Genomic DNA, 19,530 nt, shown 5'->3' with positions numbered 1-19,530 from the left:
TCATAATTTTAATCCGGTTCCGGAAATTTTATACCATCACCTAAAAGGCCAAAAAAACGTCAAACAAACCGATTTCGGTTATTCTTTTAGGAATCGAAGAAAATTATTTTGAGGAATACCACAGTATTATATATGGTAGAAGGATTGATATAAGAAAGGCATCATTACACCACTAACTGTATTAAAACAGATTTTTCTAATGCTCTAATTGTTTTCACCAAAATTTCGAACTCTCAGTTTATTTAATCAAATTTTAGACATACTTATCACAACTAACGAGAAATAGACGTAGAGGAAATATGAAAATGAATAAAACAACGAAAAGAGAGGATGGACTCGAACCTTCACTCTTCTCCTTACCGTTAAGATATTCTACCAACTATGCTACTCTAGACCGTGTAAGTTTTGCTCTGAATTTGAAAGGTAATTCATTCGAAACGTGCTGTGATAATTCCTTTCTCTTTCACCGACACAGTCTCAAGCAATAATGCAATAATTTGTAATCAAAGGTCACTACCTGAAACAATTATTCGGATAAAAAAAATAATTTGTCGATTGTCTATCATATAATCTTCGAAATCGATTCTCAGCTTAATTTTAGTCTCGAACGAGCCTACAATTATTGATATCGGTTCATCAACATCCAAGAAAATTGAGCTGCAATGAATTTGGACGCTTACATCACTCATACCATTACACCTCTGGAATCAAAGGTGACAGCCATTTTACACTCGAACTTGATCAATGCACAGTGATTCAAAAACCCAATTATACGTTAATAATTGATAACACGCTAAAAACAGTTTTGCAAATGGTACTATTCCCGTAACTTAAGTAGGATTCATGATATAAAATGTTTTTGAAAAGGGTCTCCTAAAACCAATATATTTTTAATTTCTATGAGTTATTCATGTTATACAAATTTATGCATTAAACATTACAGTTATTCAGTTATTAAAAATTACACAACTTTCTCGAGTACACTATGCGCCTATCATTTCAGTTTAATGATAGAGAGCAATTTTTCAAACTTTTTTCACATAATTCTAACTTGTTTATTCTTTGAAAAAAGTGATCATCAAATCGAATTACGTTATGCCATCTTCTGGACGAAAATAAATAATATTAAAACTCATTTTTAGTTATTTGTATTTATTTTATGCTAGCTGACAATGGTATTCACCAGTCAAAGAACTCTTAGCACCGTCCGACAGTTTCTTCCGTTCTGGCGATACACAAATATTATGTCGTTTTCGCTTGAGAGAACTGAAACTGACCCAGGGTAGTTTCATCAAACAAACACTTTTCAAGAAACTGTGTTGATTTCGCCCTTAGCAACGGGGGTTTGAGCAAACCTGATATTAAAACCAGGTTCGAAACTAACTCGATTTTCAGTTCAACAACGTTGAAAACTGGCTTCAAACAAACGGTTTGACAGCAGTTAGAGTGGAAAGTGGGTTAGGTTTGGCATCAAGCGAAAATGACATTAGTAATCAAAGGATCCGATGAAACTAAAAACTTCGTAATGAGATCACGATTCGTAAGTGATCTGGACTGCTTGCTTGTATGATACTCCCGATATCTGTATAAAAGAAACATCTTAATTCCCGGTGAACGACCAAAACGGTTAAATTCGGGGTAAAATAGATGATAATTTAAAAAAAAACATCTTAATCGTTATAAAAAGTACAATATAGCAAGCGTTAATCGATTTCCACTTAAAATAGAATGGAAAGGATATTTATTCGCAGAGCTTTTCTATACTGAAAATTATCAGAAAATGACATACCCTCCCAAGTGCAAGTTATCAAGTTAGTTTTTGTCGTAAATACGACTTACTTTACTATGGAGTGCCTTTTCAAAATTTACCCTCTGAGAGAGTGATAAGTTTTTGATCGTGAATATCTCTTGTTGTATCTAAAGAATCAACATAAGTTTTGCTACATGCCATCGGAAATATGATCACAATTTTATGATAAAATATTCAGTTGTGTGACATAATCTCAAATAATTCAAAATTAAACTTTTCTGAAATGTTTGGTATAAACGAGTATCAAAGAGGATAATTTAAATTATAATCAAAAAAGAACCGGAATTTTCATTTTAAAATTCCCGCGCTTGTCCGGTAAACTTTTATTCTCTCAACGTTGGCAACACTTTTATACACATTCTGTCAAATTTGACGCATATAGTACGATTATTTTTTGTTTGGCGTCTATACAAAGAAGTTGAAAAATTTTCGTGATCAGTGATCTGTTATATGCTGCTATTTTTATAGCCGTTAGGACCGCCGAATGAAAAGGCTACAAACGAAATCAGGTAAAAACAAACCTCTCAACAAAAATAGGATCAGTTTGGATTCTATCGCCACTGCGAGCAGATGTATTTTGTGTCGTTTGCAAAGCTAGTTTCGCCTCCGGCAAGAGCGATTACGTCACAGCTGCCAGTCATTTGCATTGGTAAAAAAGCAACGGTGGAGAGCATTACACAAAATCAGCCGTGGCTCTAAAAGTTTTCTAAGGAACTATTAAGATTTGTTGTTCGCAAATCGAAAGGAAATATACTCAGTTTAGTGCAAATATAAAACTGTTTGATTTGATTTTTGCACTTTTCGCTGTGTGAAATTCACAGTAATCTAGATCAAGTGAAGCCTTTTTTGTTTTTGTGAAAAATGTGTAAAGGGGAATGCTTGCATAATTTGTACAATTGATCAACTCGACAGTCCCACGACAAAAGGGCCTAACTGCAAATGGCAGTTTCTCTTTGTTTACTTCTTCTTTCGCGGTTTACCGCAATAATTTTATATTTGACGCCTTACTCTCCGAAAAACTTTCAAGGTAAAACCGCAAGGTTTCGATTTGCATTGGAAACTTTCGAGAAGTTGCTGTAATGACTCCGTAATTTTCAAAAGAGAAAGTAAACAAAGAGAGGCTCTCATTTGCAGTTAGGCCCTTTTGTCGTGGGACTATCGAACTAATTGATATTCGTAAGTGTTAAGGAACATGTCAGTTGTTTCATTATTCACGACATCCAGTTATGTCTCTGACATTACCCACCCGCCTTTTTTTATAGAGTACGTGTCAGTTTCAGGGTTTGGGAAAGAAATATTCTCGAGTTCTGATGGGAAAGGGCCAAGTTCTTATTTTCGATGGAGCAGGGGTCGAATTCAGGTTTTAGGAAACTGCATTCCTGACCATCTCTAATATACACAAAAATTGAATTTTTCAGCAATACACTAATTTCTTCATAGAGAAAGACAAAAGGTAGGCTAGTAGGACTATTGATTGCGTTAAAGAAATTAAGTATCTAGAAGTTATATTTGACGAAGAGTAAACATCAAAATGTTTTGTGCTCCTTGAAAATGAATCCACCATTTCATCACATTCACATACATTTAAAAAATGCTGCGGATCGGTCTAACAAATGAATTGCCGAAAGTAATCGAAAGTACGTCGCACACGGAAGGTATCACGAATTTAACAAAAAAAAAAAACAAACTGAAGTGAAAAATCGGGGAGTATTTCGTTTTAGTTCTATCAGAAAATACAAAAGAAATTGTCTGATCATAGAATGTGAACCGTATGTCTACAATTAAACAAACAAAATGATAAGTAAACTTTCTTTTTTATTCTTAATACTTTCGTCGATAAATTTTTCGCTAACTTCTCAGTTGTCGCACCATACTGTGGGTTTACTAAAATCGATACTAAACATATATAAAATAAATGATTCAATTGTAAAACATGTCGGTTAGAGTGCGATTACTAATGTTTGATTTTTCAGCTGCACAGTCGACGTCATTCGCAATTTACAGCAATCTTTCTGGACTTTCAAATAACATGATTCCGAGTTCAGTTCGTTCTCAGCTGATAGTCTCCATTCTGAGTGATGTAACGAACCCAAGGCAAAGCCTGATAACCGCTCTTTTCGATAATTTTCAAATAACGGACCTACGATTTCAAAACAATAAAAAAAAATTCTGTTGTCCAAAACCCAAACATTTCTATTTATACCTGAATACCAGATGTGGTGAAGTATGGGATTTCAAACTTGACCTGAATCGGTGGTTTACCTTCTGTGTCCTCACATTCAACGCTTGGAAGTCCAAAATGAGCTCGCATAAGATATTCCTTTCCACCCTACGAATTAATTGTAAAGTATAATGTTGACCTTACTCTCGATCGAGAAGCTTACGCAATACATTCTAATGGTTAGTAAAACTCACCGGGAATGATTTTATCGTCCACGTAATAGCATTCTGTTCCGGTGCGTACTTTACACTGCCGATTGTAGTTTTAAACTTGGGTGAATCGGCATCTGCCGGTACCGGAATAACGATTTCCACGTTGTTAGCCGTCGAACGACGCTTGAATTGAGACTTCGCTTTAATCATGTACTCAACTCGGCTGTGAGCGTGCCGTTCGATAACCGACTCAATCCAAATCAGCGGTTTGACGTGTGTGTTTAACCGGTAGGACATCAGCTCGAACTCTCCGTCCGGCGGAATGAAAGAAATTGTGCGATCGTTTTCGAAGCGGGACAATCGCACACACTGGTGAAACTTGACGTCTTCCAGCTCCACTGACTTTGATTTACCCCGACCGGTACTCTCGAACAGTACCTTATCGTTCAAACCTAATCGTAATTCCGGCATTCCCGACAGATAAACACGCATCTTGATAGCACCAACTATCTCGCTTCGCAGTACGTTTCCATTTGCATTCGCAAGCAAGTTGACGCTTTCGATAACGTCCAGAAATACCTCATTCTTTCGATATTTGATACCTTCGGAGCGCCACGATACAGCGTTAGTTACTGCCATTGGAATTCTCGGTTGGATCTCCAGTTTATGTCCCTCTTGCGTGATATATTCTTGCAGAATCTTACTATCCGTGGTTTGCGGATAACCGAAATCAATCAACTCATCCAGCAGCTCATAGATAACGACAAAATTGTCTCGAATGCTTTCTTCTTCCAGCTCTTTGAAATACTCGGTGAAAACCTGAACCACCTTATGGAGGAACACGAAAACCAGTGCTATATTAGCATTGCTGCGGGTAACCGAAACTAGGTACAGATTGTTGGTCTTGACATACGCAAAGGTGCATTCAGGTGTTTGCAGTATCGGCGTTATCAGGCCCTCCTCTTCCTTTTCCATTAACAGTGGCATGAATTTGTCAATCACACTCATATCAATATGGCCACGGTAGTTACGTGAAATCAACACCTTTCCCTTGGCATCCAATATAAAAATTGCCGATGAAGACATGGTTAACTACTTTTACCTCAATTCTGAGCGTTATCAATGATTAAAACTGCAATAGAAATGAAAAAAAATGCAATAGCCTTAATCAAAGCGAACTATTACTCTATCACAAACAAAACGCGTTCCCAGTCTCAGGATTTCCAGCTGCTAATCTAGGTAAACTGTCAAGTAGAAAAATTTACGTCATCACGTCATGCTGGAGAATCCGAAGTATAATATTACTCCCAGTGTACACAATTCAAAACATGCTAACATTACGAGAAATGTTTCAGCAAATACCAATTTCGTTCCTTATAGTACTTATAGTGATTCCTAAAGAATGAGTTATTTTACTAACAATTATCCACTCGTTCCGGTTTCATGGACACTGCAGTTAATGATTTTACACCACAGGGTGAAAATACTTACTAATAACGAGACCAGCTTAGTTCTCTACGATGCGAAAATTGTACTTTTAACGAAAACAGGCAATTTAAACACAGAATCTACGCATTCCTCGTCATTTTCATAGATTTTTCACTTTAAACACGACATGAATGGATGTTGTGAGCTGTCAACTGAGGGATAACTTGTCGCTATTGGTACCAGAGATGCCAGATATTTTCATAGGAAATCTGTATTACTCTCTATGAAAAATCTGTATTTAAACGTATTCACGAACAAAATTAAATTTCAACAATAAAATGATGTTAATAGATGTTATTTCAACACGTTATTGCTGCAGAATGGTTAATTCAATGAGACCAAGATTTTGCTTCTCGTTACTGCAATCAAATACTAATAGATTGCTCATACGAAAAAGTGTTTATTTTGCTTCTTGCGAAATTCGTATTAAATTTAAGAAATCTATCAAATCTGTTTTCTGTATGCGTACACTCAAAATAAAAATCATGTTATAGTTACGTGAAAAGTTGGTGAATATTTTCCACCCTACTTTTCACGTAGATTTTAATGGACTGGCATTTAAAAGCTGTTTAATGCGAGGGGGACGACAGATCTGGTTTTTTCAAATAAAATACAAAAAGTCAATGGAAAGCGAAAAAAAATACTACAACTATCCAAACATCTAGATCGATCCGTTTGAAAGCGTTTCTAACCGTGTAAAAGAAAGTCAAAGAACATATGATCTCTTAAAAAGTTTCTGTTAATGGTCTTGACATTAACTGAGTGTCAACATTGATTCATCAGCAGATTGGTAAAATGAAATTAGGGTTAACCAACATTGATAATTTGTTTTCTTAGTAGCTGGGAGCATGAAGATGGAATATATTTCAATTTATTGTAGCCCTTTGAAGGTTTACCCAAAGATATCTCTGTCTGTGATATTAAACTGGTTTTATATTTTGTTAGATGCTAATACTTGCAATTTTTATGTTTAGAAACGTTTTTCATTAATACTGAAGCCAAAACTGAATAAAGCTGTGTTTAATATGTTATTGAAAATCTTATAGAAAGGATAACAATTCATTTTTTCTTACTTTAATACATATTAACAGCAAACTACATAACGGTTTACTTCACGATTTCCCTTCTAGCATATTTTGAAGGTTCGCAGACGTTAAAAAAAATCAGACAATGGAATGTCTCTACAAGAGAAACCCTACAGTGTACGATGTAGATGAAATTCGGAATAATTTTTGGTTCGAGTTGAATATAGAAACTGTGGATAATGACGCAGATATTAAACGAGAATGGCCAACATTCCGACAGGATATGGCTGATAATCCGGAGCATACGCTCTCGGTGTGTGGGTTAGCTATGCACCAGAATATAACAAAACTGATTTTACAGGACGATAGTTCACAACTCTCCGAACTGTCTGCATCTGGCATCTTCATGTGACATTTGCAACTTTCAGGTTTCATGGCCTATTACGATACATCATATCTCAAGCAAAAATCCAAGAAAAGACGATCGATCCATATTCAACCGTTACTATGTGTAGCAAAGAGAAGGAAAGTGTGCATAATCGTATGCAGCGTGAAAAAGCCTAATCGAAGCGAAGTGCAGTTTTTTAGTGTCGTCCCCCTCGGTTTAATGCATAATCTAGTAAAAGTTACGTGTTTCATAGGTAGAATGTAATGTATTGCTCATATCCCATTTATCTATCAGTTCATATCAAATTTAGACACCAGAGAATTACTGTTTTATATATTAGTTGAAGTCAAAAGGGAGATTTCAGATGTTTATATAAATCTATGAAATGAAAAATACCATGAAAAATAAAATTTTTTTCAGAAAATTAGCATATAATTTCAATACCTTAAAAAGAAACTAATAACGTCGTGGTATCTCAAATCGACAAGCCTCCAAAAATCGTTGTTGTTGTCACTGCCATCCAATCGAAGCCGCAGGTGAGAGTCGAGAACTCCCACAACACAACCGATGCAGGTTAAAGTCGCATTACATGGTTCCAGTATCTCTAGCTTCATACCGATTTCGAACTCGTTTTTCAATGGACCAACGGCCTGTTTCGACAGGAGCGGGCAAACTTCTGGACTCACTCAGGCACTCGGTCCAGTTGAACACATGAAAACTTTTATACTGGAATGGTCCGGACGATGTAGTCAAAAACTGTAACTAATTAACATTTTTCTCAAATATTTACACTATTTACACTTTAGCCCTGTTCGCCATTTTCAAAATCTAGTTTTTCACACTGGAAATTCACGTAGATTGTTCGACGCTCGGTCAATTCATGTAAACCTTATGTGATGACTCTATTTATTTTAGGGGATGTTCGTATAACATTCATTTTCGTCACGTAAAATATTCAATTTGACATTTGAAACCATTTTACGTGATTTTTCAAGTAAATCGAACGTGAATTTTTATTTGAGTGCATGTAAAAATCTGTATAAAGCGTCCCTTACACGTGACAATATTATTGTCAATACAAAGTATTGTCAATACCATCAATCCAATTGGCTGGGTAACTTGAGTGCACGTTTTTCGAAAAATATCAAGTATTTGGAGCTTCAAATATTGCAACTGAATATTGGAACATTGAGAGAAAAGGTCATTGTACATACTTATCTGTTTCCTCTCTGGAGAGAAAGTATTGTAGGATTGATGAACGGTTTTGATTTTTTGACAATATTTTCGTCAATCCAATGAAGTTTCCACTACATGATCAAAAGTATTGTCAATACTCCTTGTATTGACTGCTAACCTCAATCGGATGAACACATTTTGACAGTTCAGCGGTACTATTTGTAAACAGACTATTTATTTGTCTGTCTGTTGACAAAAGGATGAGAACGCCCACGGTCCATATTGCCTAAATAGAGTTTCAAAACATTCGTTAACGATTCAATAAGGTTCGTTTCAGAGATTTATTGAATAAAATTGACTAGTTGTGAAGTGTAAAGATGATTGTTTTAGGTGTGTTACTCATTTTTGTTTAGGCTTGTTTGTAAACAGTACCGCTGAACTGTCAAGGATAAATTCATGTTCATTTGAACGTCACGATAAAAAATCTAACTGCTGTTGTCACATGTTTGTTATGTGTCACGTACTTACTTGAATTCATTATGTCAACCATATGTTCATTTTGTGCTCGGATGCAAACGCAATATGGCGTCTGTTGAAAAACCTAGAATAATCTTCATAGGCCACATCTTTTTTTTACCCATTTATGGTATTTATCACAGAGATTTTTAGGTGAATAATTGCTCATTAGTTTCATTGACAGTTATGAAGTCTAGCTATATTACATTATACTTTCAGATCTAATATTAGTACCTAGCAGAATTAAGTTTATAGGCAAATGTAGCAAATTTGATTGAGTTTACTAAATGGCTCTACGAAACCAACACTCAACAACTTATTTGCAAGATCAATCGGTATTTCGCGAATTCTGCGTACCAAAATTACGAAACTGAAACACAACTCAATTTTTCTTTTCTGCAGTTCAAAGGCAAATCCCCTAGATTTTAACAGTGGATTAACGATAACACGTATGTAATTTACTAGTTTTTAATACCAATGTGCATTATTCAGATTCAATACAGAACTTAGTAACAATTACATGAAATATTGTAACTATTACATAAAATTCTTGTAAAAAGTATGTTCACATGAAAGTAATTTTACAAAACAATGTAAATAAATTTCGTGTAAATTTAAAAAATGGATTCTATATAATCTACGAAAGGAGTCACGTAGGGATTACGTGATACAAAAGTGGACTAAGTGTTCATGCGTTTATTCTGTTGCACTTATACTTCACATAAGTATTACAAGAAAAGTTATATGGATAAAAATCACACACGTTTTCACGTAACATTGAAGTGAGGATTTTTCTGATTGTAAATTTACTTTGAAATGAAGTGCAGAGGCGCTGTTCGTTCAGAGATGCTACTTTCAGCAAGAGCTGTCAAATCGGTTGGGAAAAAATTGTTTTGTCGTGAATACGACTTACTTTACTATGGGGCGCCTTTTCAAAATTTAACCTCTGAGAGAGTGATAAGTTTTTGATCGTGAATATCTTTTGTTGTATCTAACGAATCAACATAATTTTTGCTACACGCCATCGGAAATATGATCACAATTTTATGATAAAATTTTCAGTTGTGTGACATAATCTCAAATAATTAAAAATTAAACTTTTCTGAAATGTTTGGTATAAACGAGTATCAAAGAGGATAACTCATTAGGCGCGTTTGCCTTTCTCGTATTTTGAAAGCTCATAGCTCAGTGATCTGTGGAAGGATTTATATAATCTAACTACCAATAGAATTTTAAACGTGTATAGCAACAGCATTAAAGTATTTCAATAGTACACTATTGAAAAACCTGTCTCATTTGACCCATGTCAACACCAGCCAATCAGAACGCGTTCTGAGGAAGAGAACAAAATATCTGCTGCTGTACAATAAATCGTTCGAGAAAAATGTTCCGAACAGTGCTTAATATCGTAGTGAGTTCCACAATTTGGTCCTTCTGAATGGCAGGAATGAATCCCGTACAGCATCCTGATAGTTTCTTTCAATGAAATGCAAATCCGAAATGAAATAATCTAAATTGAAATTCTATATGCAGCTATTTTTATAGCCGTTAGGACCGCCCATTAGTGAAAAAGCTACAAACTAAATCACGTAAAAAGAAACCTACTAGCAAAAATTGGATCAGTTTGGATTCTATCGCCACTACGAACATATGTATTTTGTGTCGTTTGCAAGGTAGTTTCGCTTCCGACAAGAGCGATTACGTCACAGCCGCCAGTCGCCAGGACCGCCAACCGCCAGTCGCCAGGACAACGATGGAGAGCATCACACAAAATCAGCCGCTCAAATGGCTCGAAAAGTTTTCTAAAGAATTACTAGGATTTCTAGCTCGCAAATCGAAGATAAATATCCTAAGTTTAGTGCAACCCTAGAACAGTTTGATTAGATTTGTGCTTTTTTGCTGTGTGAAATTCACATTAATCGAGTTAAGGCGAAGCCTTCTTTGTTTTTGCAAAAATGTGAAAAAAAGGAATGCTTGCATAATTCATACAATTGATCAACTAATTGATATTTGGAAGTGTTAGGGAACATGTCATTTGTTTTCGTATTCACGACATCCAGTTATGTCTCTGACATTACCCACCCGCCTTTTAATTTAAGACAACTGGCTTCTTATTCTTCCTTCCGAATCATCCTTCTCGTCATTTTCGCCCTGTGGAATAAATACCAACACTCAAATAGTAATCACGTAGGTTTTAATGGACTGGCATTTAAAAGCCGTTTAAAGCATAATCCAGTAAAAGTTACGTGTTTCATTGATAAAATTCAATGTACTGCTCATATCACATTTACCTATCAGTTCATATCAAATTTAGATACCAGAAAAATTCCACGAAAAATAAAACATTTATTTCAGAAAATTACCATATAATTTCAATAGCTTAAAAAGCAACTAATAATACCGTTGTATCTCAAATCGACAAGCCTTCAGAAATCGTTTTTGTTGTCACTGCCATCACCGAAGCCGCAGTTGAGATTCGAGAACTCCCACAACACTACCGATGCAGGTTGAAGTCGCATTACATGGTTTCAGTGTCCCTAGCTTCATACCGATTTTGAACTCGATTTTCGGTGGACCAACGTCATGTTTCGGCAGGAGCGTGCAAGCTTCCGGTCTCACGCAGGTACTCGGTCCAGTTGAACACATGAAAACTTTCATACTGAAATCGACGGCACGACCAGACACTCCGAAGAAAAGTCAGCATTAAAACTGTTCGCTAACGATTTACCGCCAGTTACCACAAATCTAGCGACCCCTTGTAAATGAGAAAAATAATCTTTTCGAGCAACACTGTTTAAGTTGCTATGGACTAGTTACCAAGGAACCCCAAAACAAATAAACATGTTTTGAAAGCGATGGAATAGTTCTATTAGTGATAAATTTTGTCCAAATTATGCAGAAAAGCATTTAAATGAAATCGATTTTCGGAATTTAATCGATTAAACTATATGTATAAATACTCAGAATCCGAAGTAATCGGATAGGGAGATACAGAATTGTTGTCGTGATGACCCAATTTCATTTGTAGATCTTCCGTAGTTTTATCATACTGTCACTTTCGAGAGCTGCCAAAGATAGAGCCAAAAACAAAAATCACTATTCGATCTTACCTTTCCTCCAGTAACGAAAAACTTGCTAAGATGCAGTTTCTCTCGCTCTTGTGGCCGGTATATGTATGTGTTGAAACAATTATTATTACAATAGTATCGCCCCGATTGAAATAGACGACAGACACTTCTTATGGCCGATGAATCAGATCGGTCGTTTGATCGTTTCCCAACGAACGAGGACAATAAACTGCTTCCAGCGATTCATCCGTACACTTCAACTGCTAGCTTTTCTGGGCAGTAGGATTCGGTGTAAAATGCCGGTGTCAAAATTGTTTTGTGTCGGTTGATTGTGCAGCAGTGGAAACAGTATTCCACCTTGTTGGCCACTATTCGAGGATTACTAGTGGAATTCCACAAAGAAATCATTTTACTGTACCGCAGAGCACTGGCCTCGCTCAGCTCGTTGTCGGTCATTTCCATATCTTCCTCATTGATTTGCGCTGAGCTGTTATCACACAACGGTGCAGTCAGCAGTGAGTTATGCATCCCAATGTCCCAAAGACCTGAATTTTGGAACTTGGCTTTATAAAAGACATAACTCATACTGCTCAATTTTTACATTCCGCTCGAGGCAGGTAAACCCACACACTTAAAAATTTTTACATCTTATTAGATGCACATAAATGGAGCGTCCCTGTTCACGCAAATTTACGTGGAAGAACATTTAATATTGTGTCTAAAACTCCATAACTGAAATTCATTGAAATAAAAAAAGAACACTGATAGCAACCACCGCGACTTGAACCGAAAATCATTGGATCGCAAGTACGTCTGTTAATCGACTGAACCACAGAAGCATGCATCTGCTTGGCTGGTAAAAGGTGAATTTAAATTCATACAGTCACACCAGCTAGCAGAACGCAAGTTACAGTCGAAACCAGTAAAATTCAAGCAAATCTAACATTAAGTCATTACAAATAAAATTTTCCGTCATTTGACAAATTAGGTCTTTATGAATAACATCGTATGAAAGATTAAGTCACCTGTAAAATTCAAATTTTTTTGGAGTGCATTAATATGTTCCGTAATATAACAACCGAGCTGAAATTTATTTTGTTTACATTCATCTTGCCTTCTTCTTCTTCTTTCTGGTTGGCGTCACCTCACTTGAGATGACGCCAAATTGATGGCACAGCAACTAAGGCTATATTGCCAGTTAATTTTCGTTTATAGTCCAATGGACTTTATTTTCACTTGACTACAAGCGAAAATCTCCTTAACGTATTTACACTACTTACACTTTGAGGGCCACTGTTCGCCATTTCCAAAATCGAGTTTTTCGAAATCGAGAAACCTTATGTGATGACTCTATTCATTTTAGGGGATGTTCGTATAACATTCATTTTCATCACGTAAAATATTCAATTTGACATTTGAAACCATTTTACGTGATTTTTCAAGTAAATCGAATGTGAATTTTTATTTGAGTGCAGATCCAAAAGTACCCGCATTGGTTGGGCTGCTAGACGGTAGGCAAACGGCTTCATTGTTTTGGTTTTTGCAGAATGACGTCATAGCAGGAGGCTGGTTTTGTACCAATGCGACCAGCCTCTTGCTATGACATCATGAAACTGTGGCCAGCACCATTCTGCAAAAACCAAAACAATGAAGAAGAATGGCTACCAAAAAAGTATGGGTGTGTAATGTCAGAGACATAACTGGATGTCGTGAATACGAATAAAACTGACACGATTTCTTTACACTTTCGAATTCGAATTGATCGATTGTGTGAATTGCGAAACTTTCCCCCTTTTCATTACTAAAATTTTCAACGATTTTTGACGTCGATTATCTCATTTCGGATTTGCATATTTCATTGAAAGAAACTATCAAGGTTCTGTACAGGAATCATTTCTGCCTTTTAGAAGGACCAAACTGTGGAATTCTCTACGATATTTAGCACAGTTCGGAACATTTATCTCGAACGATTTTCGCACAGCGAAAAGTGCACGAAGCAAATCAAATTATTTTGGATTTTCACTAAACATGATTTCTACCTTCGATTTGCAAAGAAGTAATCTTAATAGTTCTTTAGATAACATTTAGAGCCATTAGAACGGCTGATTTTATATAACGTTGTCCACTTTTCGTTTCTTGTTTTCTTTCTCTCCAATTCAAAGCACCAGCAGCTGATGCAATCGCTTGAATTGAAACTAGCTTTGCATACAACCGACACATCCGCTCGCAGTGCCAAATGATGCGAAACTGGTTTAATGCGTCTTCTCGCCTTGACGACCGGAAGGCAAATGAGAACTACGACCTGAGCGTTTGAGGTTTTCAACCACGCAGAAGGTGAACTCTCCGAAGCTGCTGGTTGATTAAATCATTCCCACGACGTCTGCTTTCATCCAACGCACAAGAAGAAATGATCGATTTTCGACCACGGTTCCCCTTTTATACGCAGTCAGTTGAAGATATGTGCCTGACTACCTCAAAATCGTCGTCCTTGCGCGAAAAACCCAAGCGAAAATAAAGAGTTTTCCGCGTTGTTCTTAAATTCTCAGAAAATTAAATTTTTGAGTTGTTAGTGGTTATCTCATACTGTTCAAAATATTATCCTAAATTCCTGATTGTATTTTTGATGAAATAGTGAAAGAATTATGTTGCTGCCATTAATACAAGTAGAGATATTCACTATTAAGTTCTGCCCATTCTTCCATATGGCTAATTTTGAAAAGGCGCCCCATAGTAAAGTAAGTCGTATTCACGACAAAAATTTGATATTACAAACTACTTGTTTATTCAGTACCCTTTACCGCACTTCCCCGCAAATTATCGATCATAATATCATCACTACGTTAAGGAAATTAAGATTTTGCGCGATTTGATATGCTCGGATGTTTGTTTACCATACTCTGAGCGCTCTGATTGCTCACCAAATGCCCCAGATGTTGGCTACGATAGCACTTGCTGAAGCGCCATATCCTTGCCACCGGGCTGAATGCGACAGACAGTGCTGTCAACTGTTTTTTCCAATAATCTGTATTTGCTAGGGATGGGTATCGAGAGGTAAAGTATCGATACTTGGTATAGCGATACCGTTTTGTAATTTCAGGTATCGGTATCGATACTATAGGAAAAAGTATCGATACTTCTTATCGGTATCGGTATCGATCGAAAATGCAAGCTAGGCCGATTTTGATTAAACTAGTCTTCAAATAATGACCTCTCCAAAGATCCAAAACGCTGTTGATTGGTTTTGAGTTCCTTTGTTCACCTTTTGAGTTACAGACAATTTCAGTTATTTGAGAATATCTTTTGCAATTGATCAAGAACTTTTTTGTTATATTTCAATACCTCGCGAGAATGCCTTTCCAACGAGATATAGATGAGTTTTATTAAACAAGTTCGCGCTTGCGGAGTTATTAAAAACGGTATCATCTCACTTCTTAGTTGATTGAGTCTGTTTCTTCTATGAAAACCAAAATTCGTTATCCAAACTGGATAAGAACACTCATTGAAAGTGAAAGTGAAAGACATCAAACGAAAACTTTTGTCGCACATTATCCTACTGGCTAATGAAAATAGGCGTACGGATGGTACTGAGGTCCCCAATACTGAAGTATTTTTTTTTGCTAATTGATATTAATGAGGAAACTGATGGCAAATCGATTCCCATGTATGCAGAGGGTTGCAAGTTCTTGATACCGGGTTTCTGTTAAAAAAACCTTCATTCAAATTATATGTTTTAATAGTTAGGTCGATTATTTTAAATTATATGCTCTTACAGAACTTCGATACATACTTACATCAGAAATCATTTTAACAATGGGAATGATCTTACTAAGAGTTGTATACTTTTCTTTGAACATTTCTTTGGTTGCCAGACAGAATGGGCGCTTTTGGTGTCACTGGTTGCTCTTTGATTGACTATTAGAGTGGGATCTAGATAATGTTTACTTTAAGCTAGTATCGACAGGTATCGACCATGAAAATATGGATACCACGCGATACCACTTTGCACGGTATCGATCCTAAAAAATCGATACTTTAGGCTTAAGTATCGATACCTTGAAGTATCGCAGTATCGATACCCATCCCTAGTATTTGCCGGAAAAATCTATCTGTACAATATCTCTCTCGAAAAATCAAAAATCGATTTAGTGCAGAAACTGATTTTTCGACTAAAAAAAAAGCTCGACCCTGTTTACCCCTATGGAATCCACACAAAAACTGAAAATCGGTATTTATTTGTATTAAAATTAAATTATCGGTATTTTGAGAGCATATCTGTATTCCTGTATCGAGTCCAAAGATCAGAATAAATACCGAGAAATCGGTATAATTGGCAGCGCTGACGACAGAGCCCCTCGGCGGCTACAGAGGGCTAATTTCACTTCGTTTGGATGCACGCAGAGATGCCAGATCCGCAGATTCGGCTGTAAATTTGCAAATTTCGTACATAATGCTGCAGACATTTTTTGTTGTACAGACTTTTGAAAATCGAGTTTTTCGCAGACTTTCGTCAAAATTTTCAGACTTTTGAAATTGTCGCGACCTTTTTTTTTATTGCTGCTCGCCATGTCAGTTTAGCGTATCATATATTTTATAGAGCAATTGCTGCCAGCAAGAAATAAAGAAATACTTGCTGACAGTAGATTTTTTTCGGATATACAGACTTTGGCAACCCTGTCTGAAGATATTTATAATTTTTACCTGCCATCTCTGTTATCAAGTCTAATTTCTTTGAAATCTTTCGAAAATAGCACAGTGAGCTCATATTCATTCCCAATTTTTAGAAGATACTAATCGTTATTATACCTAATTACAGCCAAACAGGGGCAACATGTTTGACCCCACTGAACATGGTCTTCACCGGGATTTCCGGTTGACCAAATTTTCAACACTTCGTGGGTGAGGTTCGAAGATTCCTCAAGATGTTCTTAATCGACTTCTTCGAGGAGTGTACAGCGAACAGTTTTTCAACAAAGTACAAACAAACGAAAATTTAACTGATAAGAACGATGGGAACGAAACTGTTGGTAAGTAAACTCAACGCTATGAATTCAGTAAATAATGATAACGTTCTGCAATTACACAGAAATTGGGCTCGATTCATCTGTAATACCGCTGAAACACAATTTAAATTTAGTCCAGACTGTAGATTTTTTCTATCCTTTAATCGATGACCCATACATGTTAGGGAAAATCGCATTGGCCAATGTGGTCAGCGATTTGTATGCTGTAGGAGTTTTGGAAATAGACGAAATCAGACTAATCTGTTCAGCTCCTACTGAGTTCAGCGACGAGGAAAGAGACATTGTGGTTCCGATGATTATGAAAGGCTTTACGGATGCAGCTCGCGAAGCTAATGGTAAAGTTAAAATTAGTAGTATTGCCCTCAACCCATGGTGTATTATTGGTGGTATCGCGACTGCAGTTTGCCTCAAGACTGAATTGATAATGTTAGTAGCCACATTTTTGAGAAAAGAAATTTGAATTAATTGTCATTATTATTTTAGACCATACAACGCACAAGTAGGAGATTCATTAATCTTGACGAAACCTCTTGGAACTCAACTTGCCACAAATGCCTTCATCTGGATGAGTGAAAATTCTGATAACTGGGCAAAACTGTCAAAACAAATGACCGCATCAGAAATTAAAGCATCATTTGATATCGCCGTTGAATCAATGTCTCGTTTGAATAAATCAGGTGCTGAGCTGATGCACAAATATGAGGCACACGCGGCTACCGACGTAACTGGATTCGGACTTTATGGCCACGCTGATAATTTGGTGAAATATCAGAAAGCGAGTATTGACTTCGTGATTGACACTTTACCGATCATCAGCAACGTAGTTGCGATGGCGGAAATACTCGGTAGAACCACAAAGTTGCTCTCCGGCACGGCAGTTGAAACATCGGGAGGTTTGTTGATAAGTCTACCGGCCTGTAAATCAGCCCTATTTTGTGAAGAGTATGAAAGAATGACTGGGCATGGTGCTTGGGTTATCGGACGGGTTGTTGAAGGCAGTCGGTCGGTTAAAATAACTTCAAACCCAAAAATTATTGATGCCTACTAGTCGTCGAACGAGCTCAATCCGAAAACTAAATTTTAAATGCAGAACTTTTATCTGCTTCGAAGAACGTATGAAACGAATTTTTAAAGGCTAATCACTGGTAAATTTGCGGAAGTTTTTCTTTGTCTCAGAAATAGTTCTAAAATTTAAAATCGTTTTCGGAATCAATATTTTTTTGCTAATAAACAATTAAAACATGATTTTGTATGAAAATGATTATTATTATACAATTCCATGCGGAATTGGTTGACTGTTGGTACGACCCCCTTCGATTTGCATGAAACTTTGCATGTGTGATTGGTATGGCAAATAAAGTAAATCACTGGTCTAGAAATTTTTTTCACTCACTAATTTTTTAAAAGGGCGTATGTGTTTTGTGCTACTTTACTTTTAAACAATTATAACTATAGCTTCTACTATATCTATAGCTTCTACGAAAATTTTGTCTAAGAAGAAGTTGTAGGCAATCAATTGAAATTAAAAAAGAGCACAGGAAAACAAGGCTTCTTATTTTTCAAATCAAAAATAAAATTATTTATTTTTTTCAATTGTTAGTTATTTCATCGTAAGATTTTGTCTTTATTCTTACTTTTGCGTTCTTTCTACCTTATTATTAGTATTCTTTGCCCATTCACTGCCAAACATAGTGTGTAAACAAACACTCGACCTGAGGAAATGGTACTGTGTCTCAGTTTACGAATGAAAATAGAACGCATAGGACACAAGTACCAGTAAACATGTTATTTACGCGCCTATTTGTTTGATTGTTCACATTGATACTTCAATGTGAATAATAATATAAATATTATATCATATAAATTAATGAGTGATGAAGTCCGGAAATTTTATTTTAGTGAAATTATTCTACTAAATGCTCAAACGCTGATAAATTAATTCCTAAAATTAGCTTTAGAATCCTAGATAGTGTTTCGCAATTGTTTGCCTATTTCTCAAATTTAAATCTTGATAGGAGAGTTTTAAAATTGCATTATTAATGTCATCATGATCGGTCGTGTCTCGTACACAACACTGTAATTTTTTCACATGTTGGATGTGATGGCACTGGCGGCCTATTGTATTTGCAAAGAACTCGACGATGTAACAAAAATAATGCAAGTCACACTTCTCTCCATTCTTTGTCTAGAACTCTAGTTTGCCGAACATTGAAAACCGAATGAATAATGTTCATATAATCAAACATTTTGTCGTTCGTTCGTCAATTGAAACTTTTTTCGGTAAACCAATCAACATTCCATTGATTGTTGTGGCTAATCGTACAAGCATTGGCGCTGAAACTTTTAAAGGCAAAAGAGACTGCAAGATATGTTTACATGAAGCAGACAAAATTAATCGAAAAACTCGTTTTTATTACTTTAAATTGTTCATCTCCTGTTTGCTAAAAGCATTCAAAGGTTCAATACATATGTTTTGCTTGCATAAATACTACAACGACAAACTCTCAAAAATGTTCAGATCATATTTCATTAAAAATCTCTTTGTTGTAAATTCAATATACGTTTCTATAAAATAAAATTTAAAAATCGCTCAAAAACATTACTGGTTTTATTATTCCCATTTTTCCGTGTAATATCTTTACTTTTACAAGATTTCAGATAATCA

At 36.0% G+C, this 19,530-nt stretch overlaps 2 protein-coding genes across 4 annotated transcripts; one reads left to right on the top strand and one right to left on the bottom strand.

Moving 5' to 3' along the window:
• Positions 1-3,555: 3,555 nt before the first annotated feature.
• LOC131437420 (AP-1 complex subunit mu-1) lies at positions 3,556-5,830 on the bottom strand. Of its 3 annotated transcripts, none has more exons than XR_009230758.1 (5): positions 5,675-5,830; positions 4,226-5,315; positions 4,014-4,139; positions 3,766-3,950; positions 3,556-3,706 (listed from the first exon to the last, which is right to left on the bottom strand). XR_009230758.1 is itself a non-coding variant. In XM_058606748.1 (5 exons), the coding sequence occupies exons 3-5, from the start codon at positions 5,267-5,269 to the stop codon at positions 3,852-3,854; spliced, it is 1,269 nt and encodes a 422-aa protein (XP_058462731.1). In that variant the 5' UTR covers positions 5,270-5,315; positions 5,381-5,578; positions 5,675-5,830; the 3' UTR covers positions 3,556-3,851. The 3 variants fall into 3 exon arrangements, 2 of the variants coding, with proteins under 2 accessions (XP_058462731.1, XP_058462730.1); XM_058606748.1 differs by adding an exon at positions 5,381-5,578 and having other exon boundaries at positions 3,556-3,950; XM_058606747.1 differs by having other exon boundaries at positions 3,556-3,950.
• A 10,659-nt stretch (positions 5,831-16,489) lies between these two features.
• LOC131437790 (inactive selenide, water dikinase-like protein) lies at positions 16,490-18,110 on the top strand. The gene is made up of 4 exons (XM_058607365.1): positions 16,490-16,596; positions 16,658-16,868; positions 16,928-17,291; positions 17,349-18,110. Exons 2-4 carry the CDS (start codon positions 16,673-16,675, stop codon positions 17,911-17,913), a joined length of 1,125 nt encoding a protein of 374 aa, XP_058463348.1. The 5' UTR covers positions 16,490-16,596; positions 16,658-16,672; the 3' UTR covers positions 17,914-18,110.
• Positions 18,111-19,530: the final 1,420 nt, after the last annotated feature.

The sequence above is a fragment of the Malaya genurostris genome, chromosome 3 (assembly GCF_030247185.1).
Source record: "Malaya genurostris strain Urasoe2022 chromosome 3, Malgen_1.1, whole genome shotgun sequence".
Taxonomy (NCBI): Eukaryota; Metazoa; Arthropoda; class Insecta; order Diptera; family Culicidae; genus Malaya; species Malaya genurostris.
The sequence above is the reverse complement of the archived record's forward strand: the minus strand, read 5'-3'. Positions and strand labels throughout refer to the sequence as shown.

Coding starts and splice junctions, on each gene's coding strand:
- LOC131437420 (XM_058606748.1), bottom strand. CDS start 5,269: ATGTCTTCATCGGCAATTTTTATATTGGATGCCAAGGGAAAGGTGTTG. Junction 4,140..4,225: donor GGACGATAAAATCATTCCCG/GTGAGTTTTACT, acceptor ATTAATTCGTAG/GGTGGAAAGGAATATCTTAT. Junction 3,951..4,013: donor TCACCACATCTGGTATTCAG/GTATAAATAGAA, acceptor TTGAAATCGTAG/GTCCGTTATTTGAAAATTAT.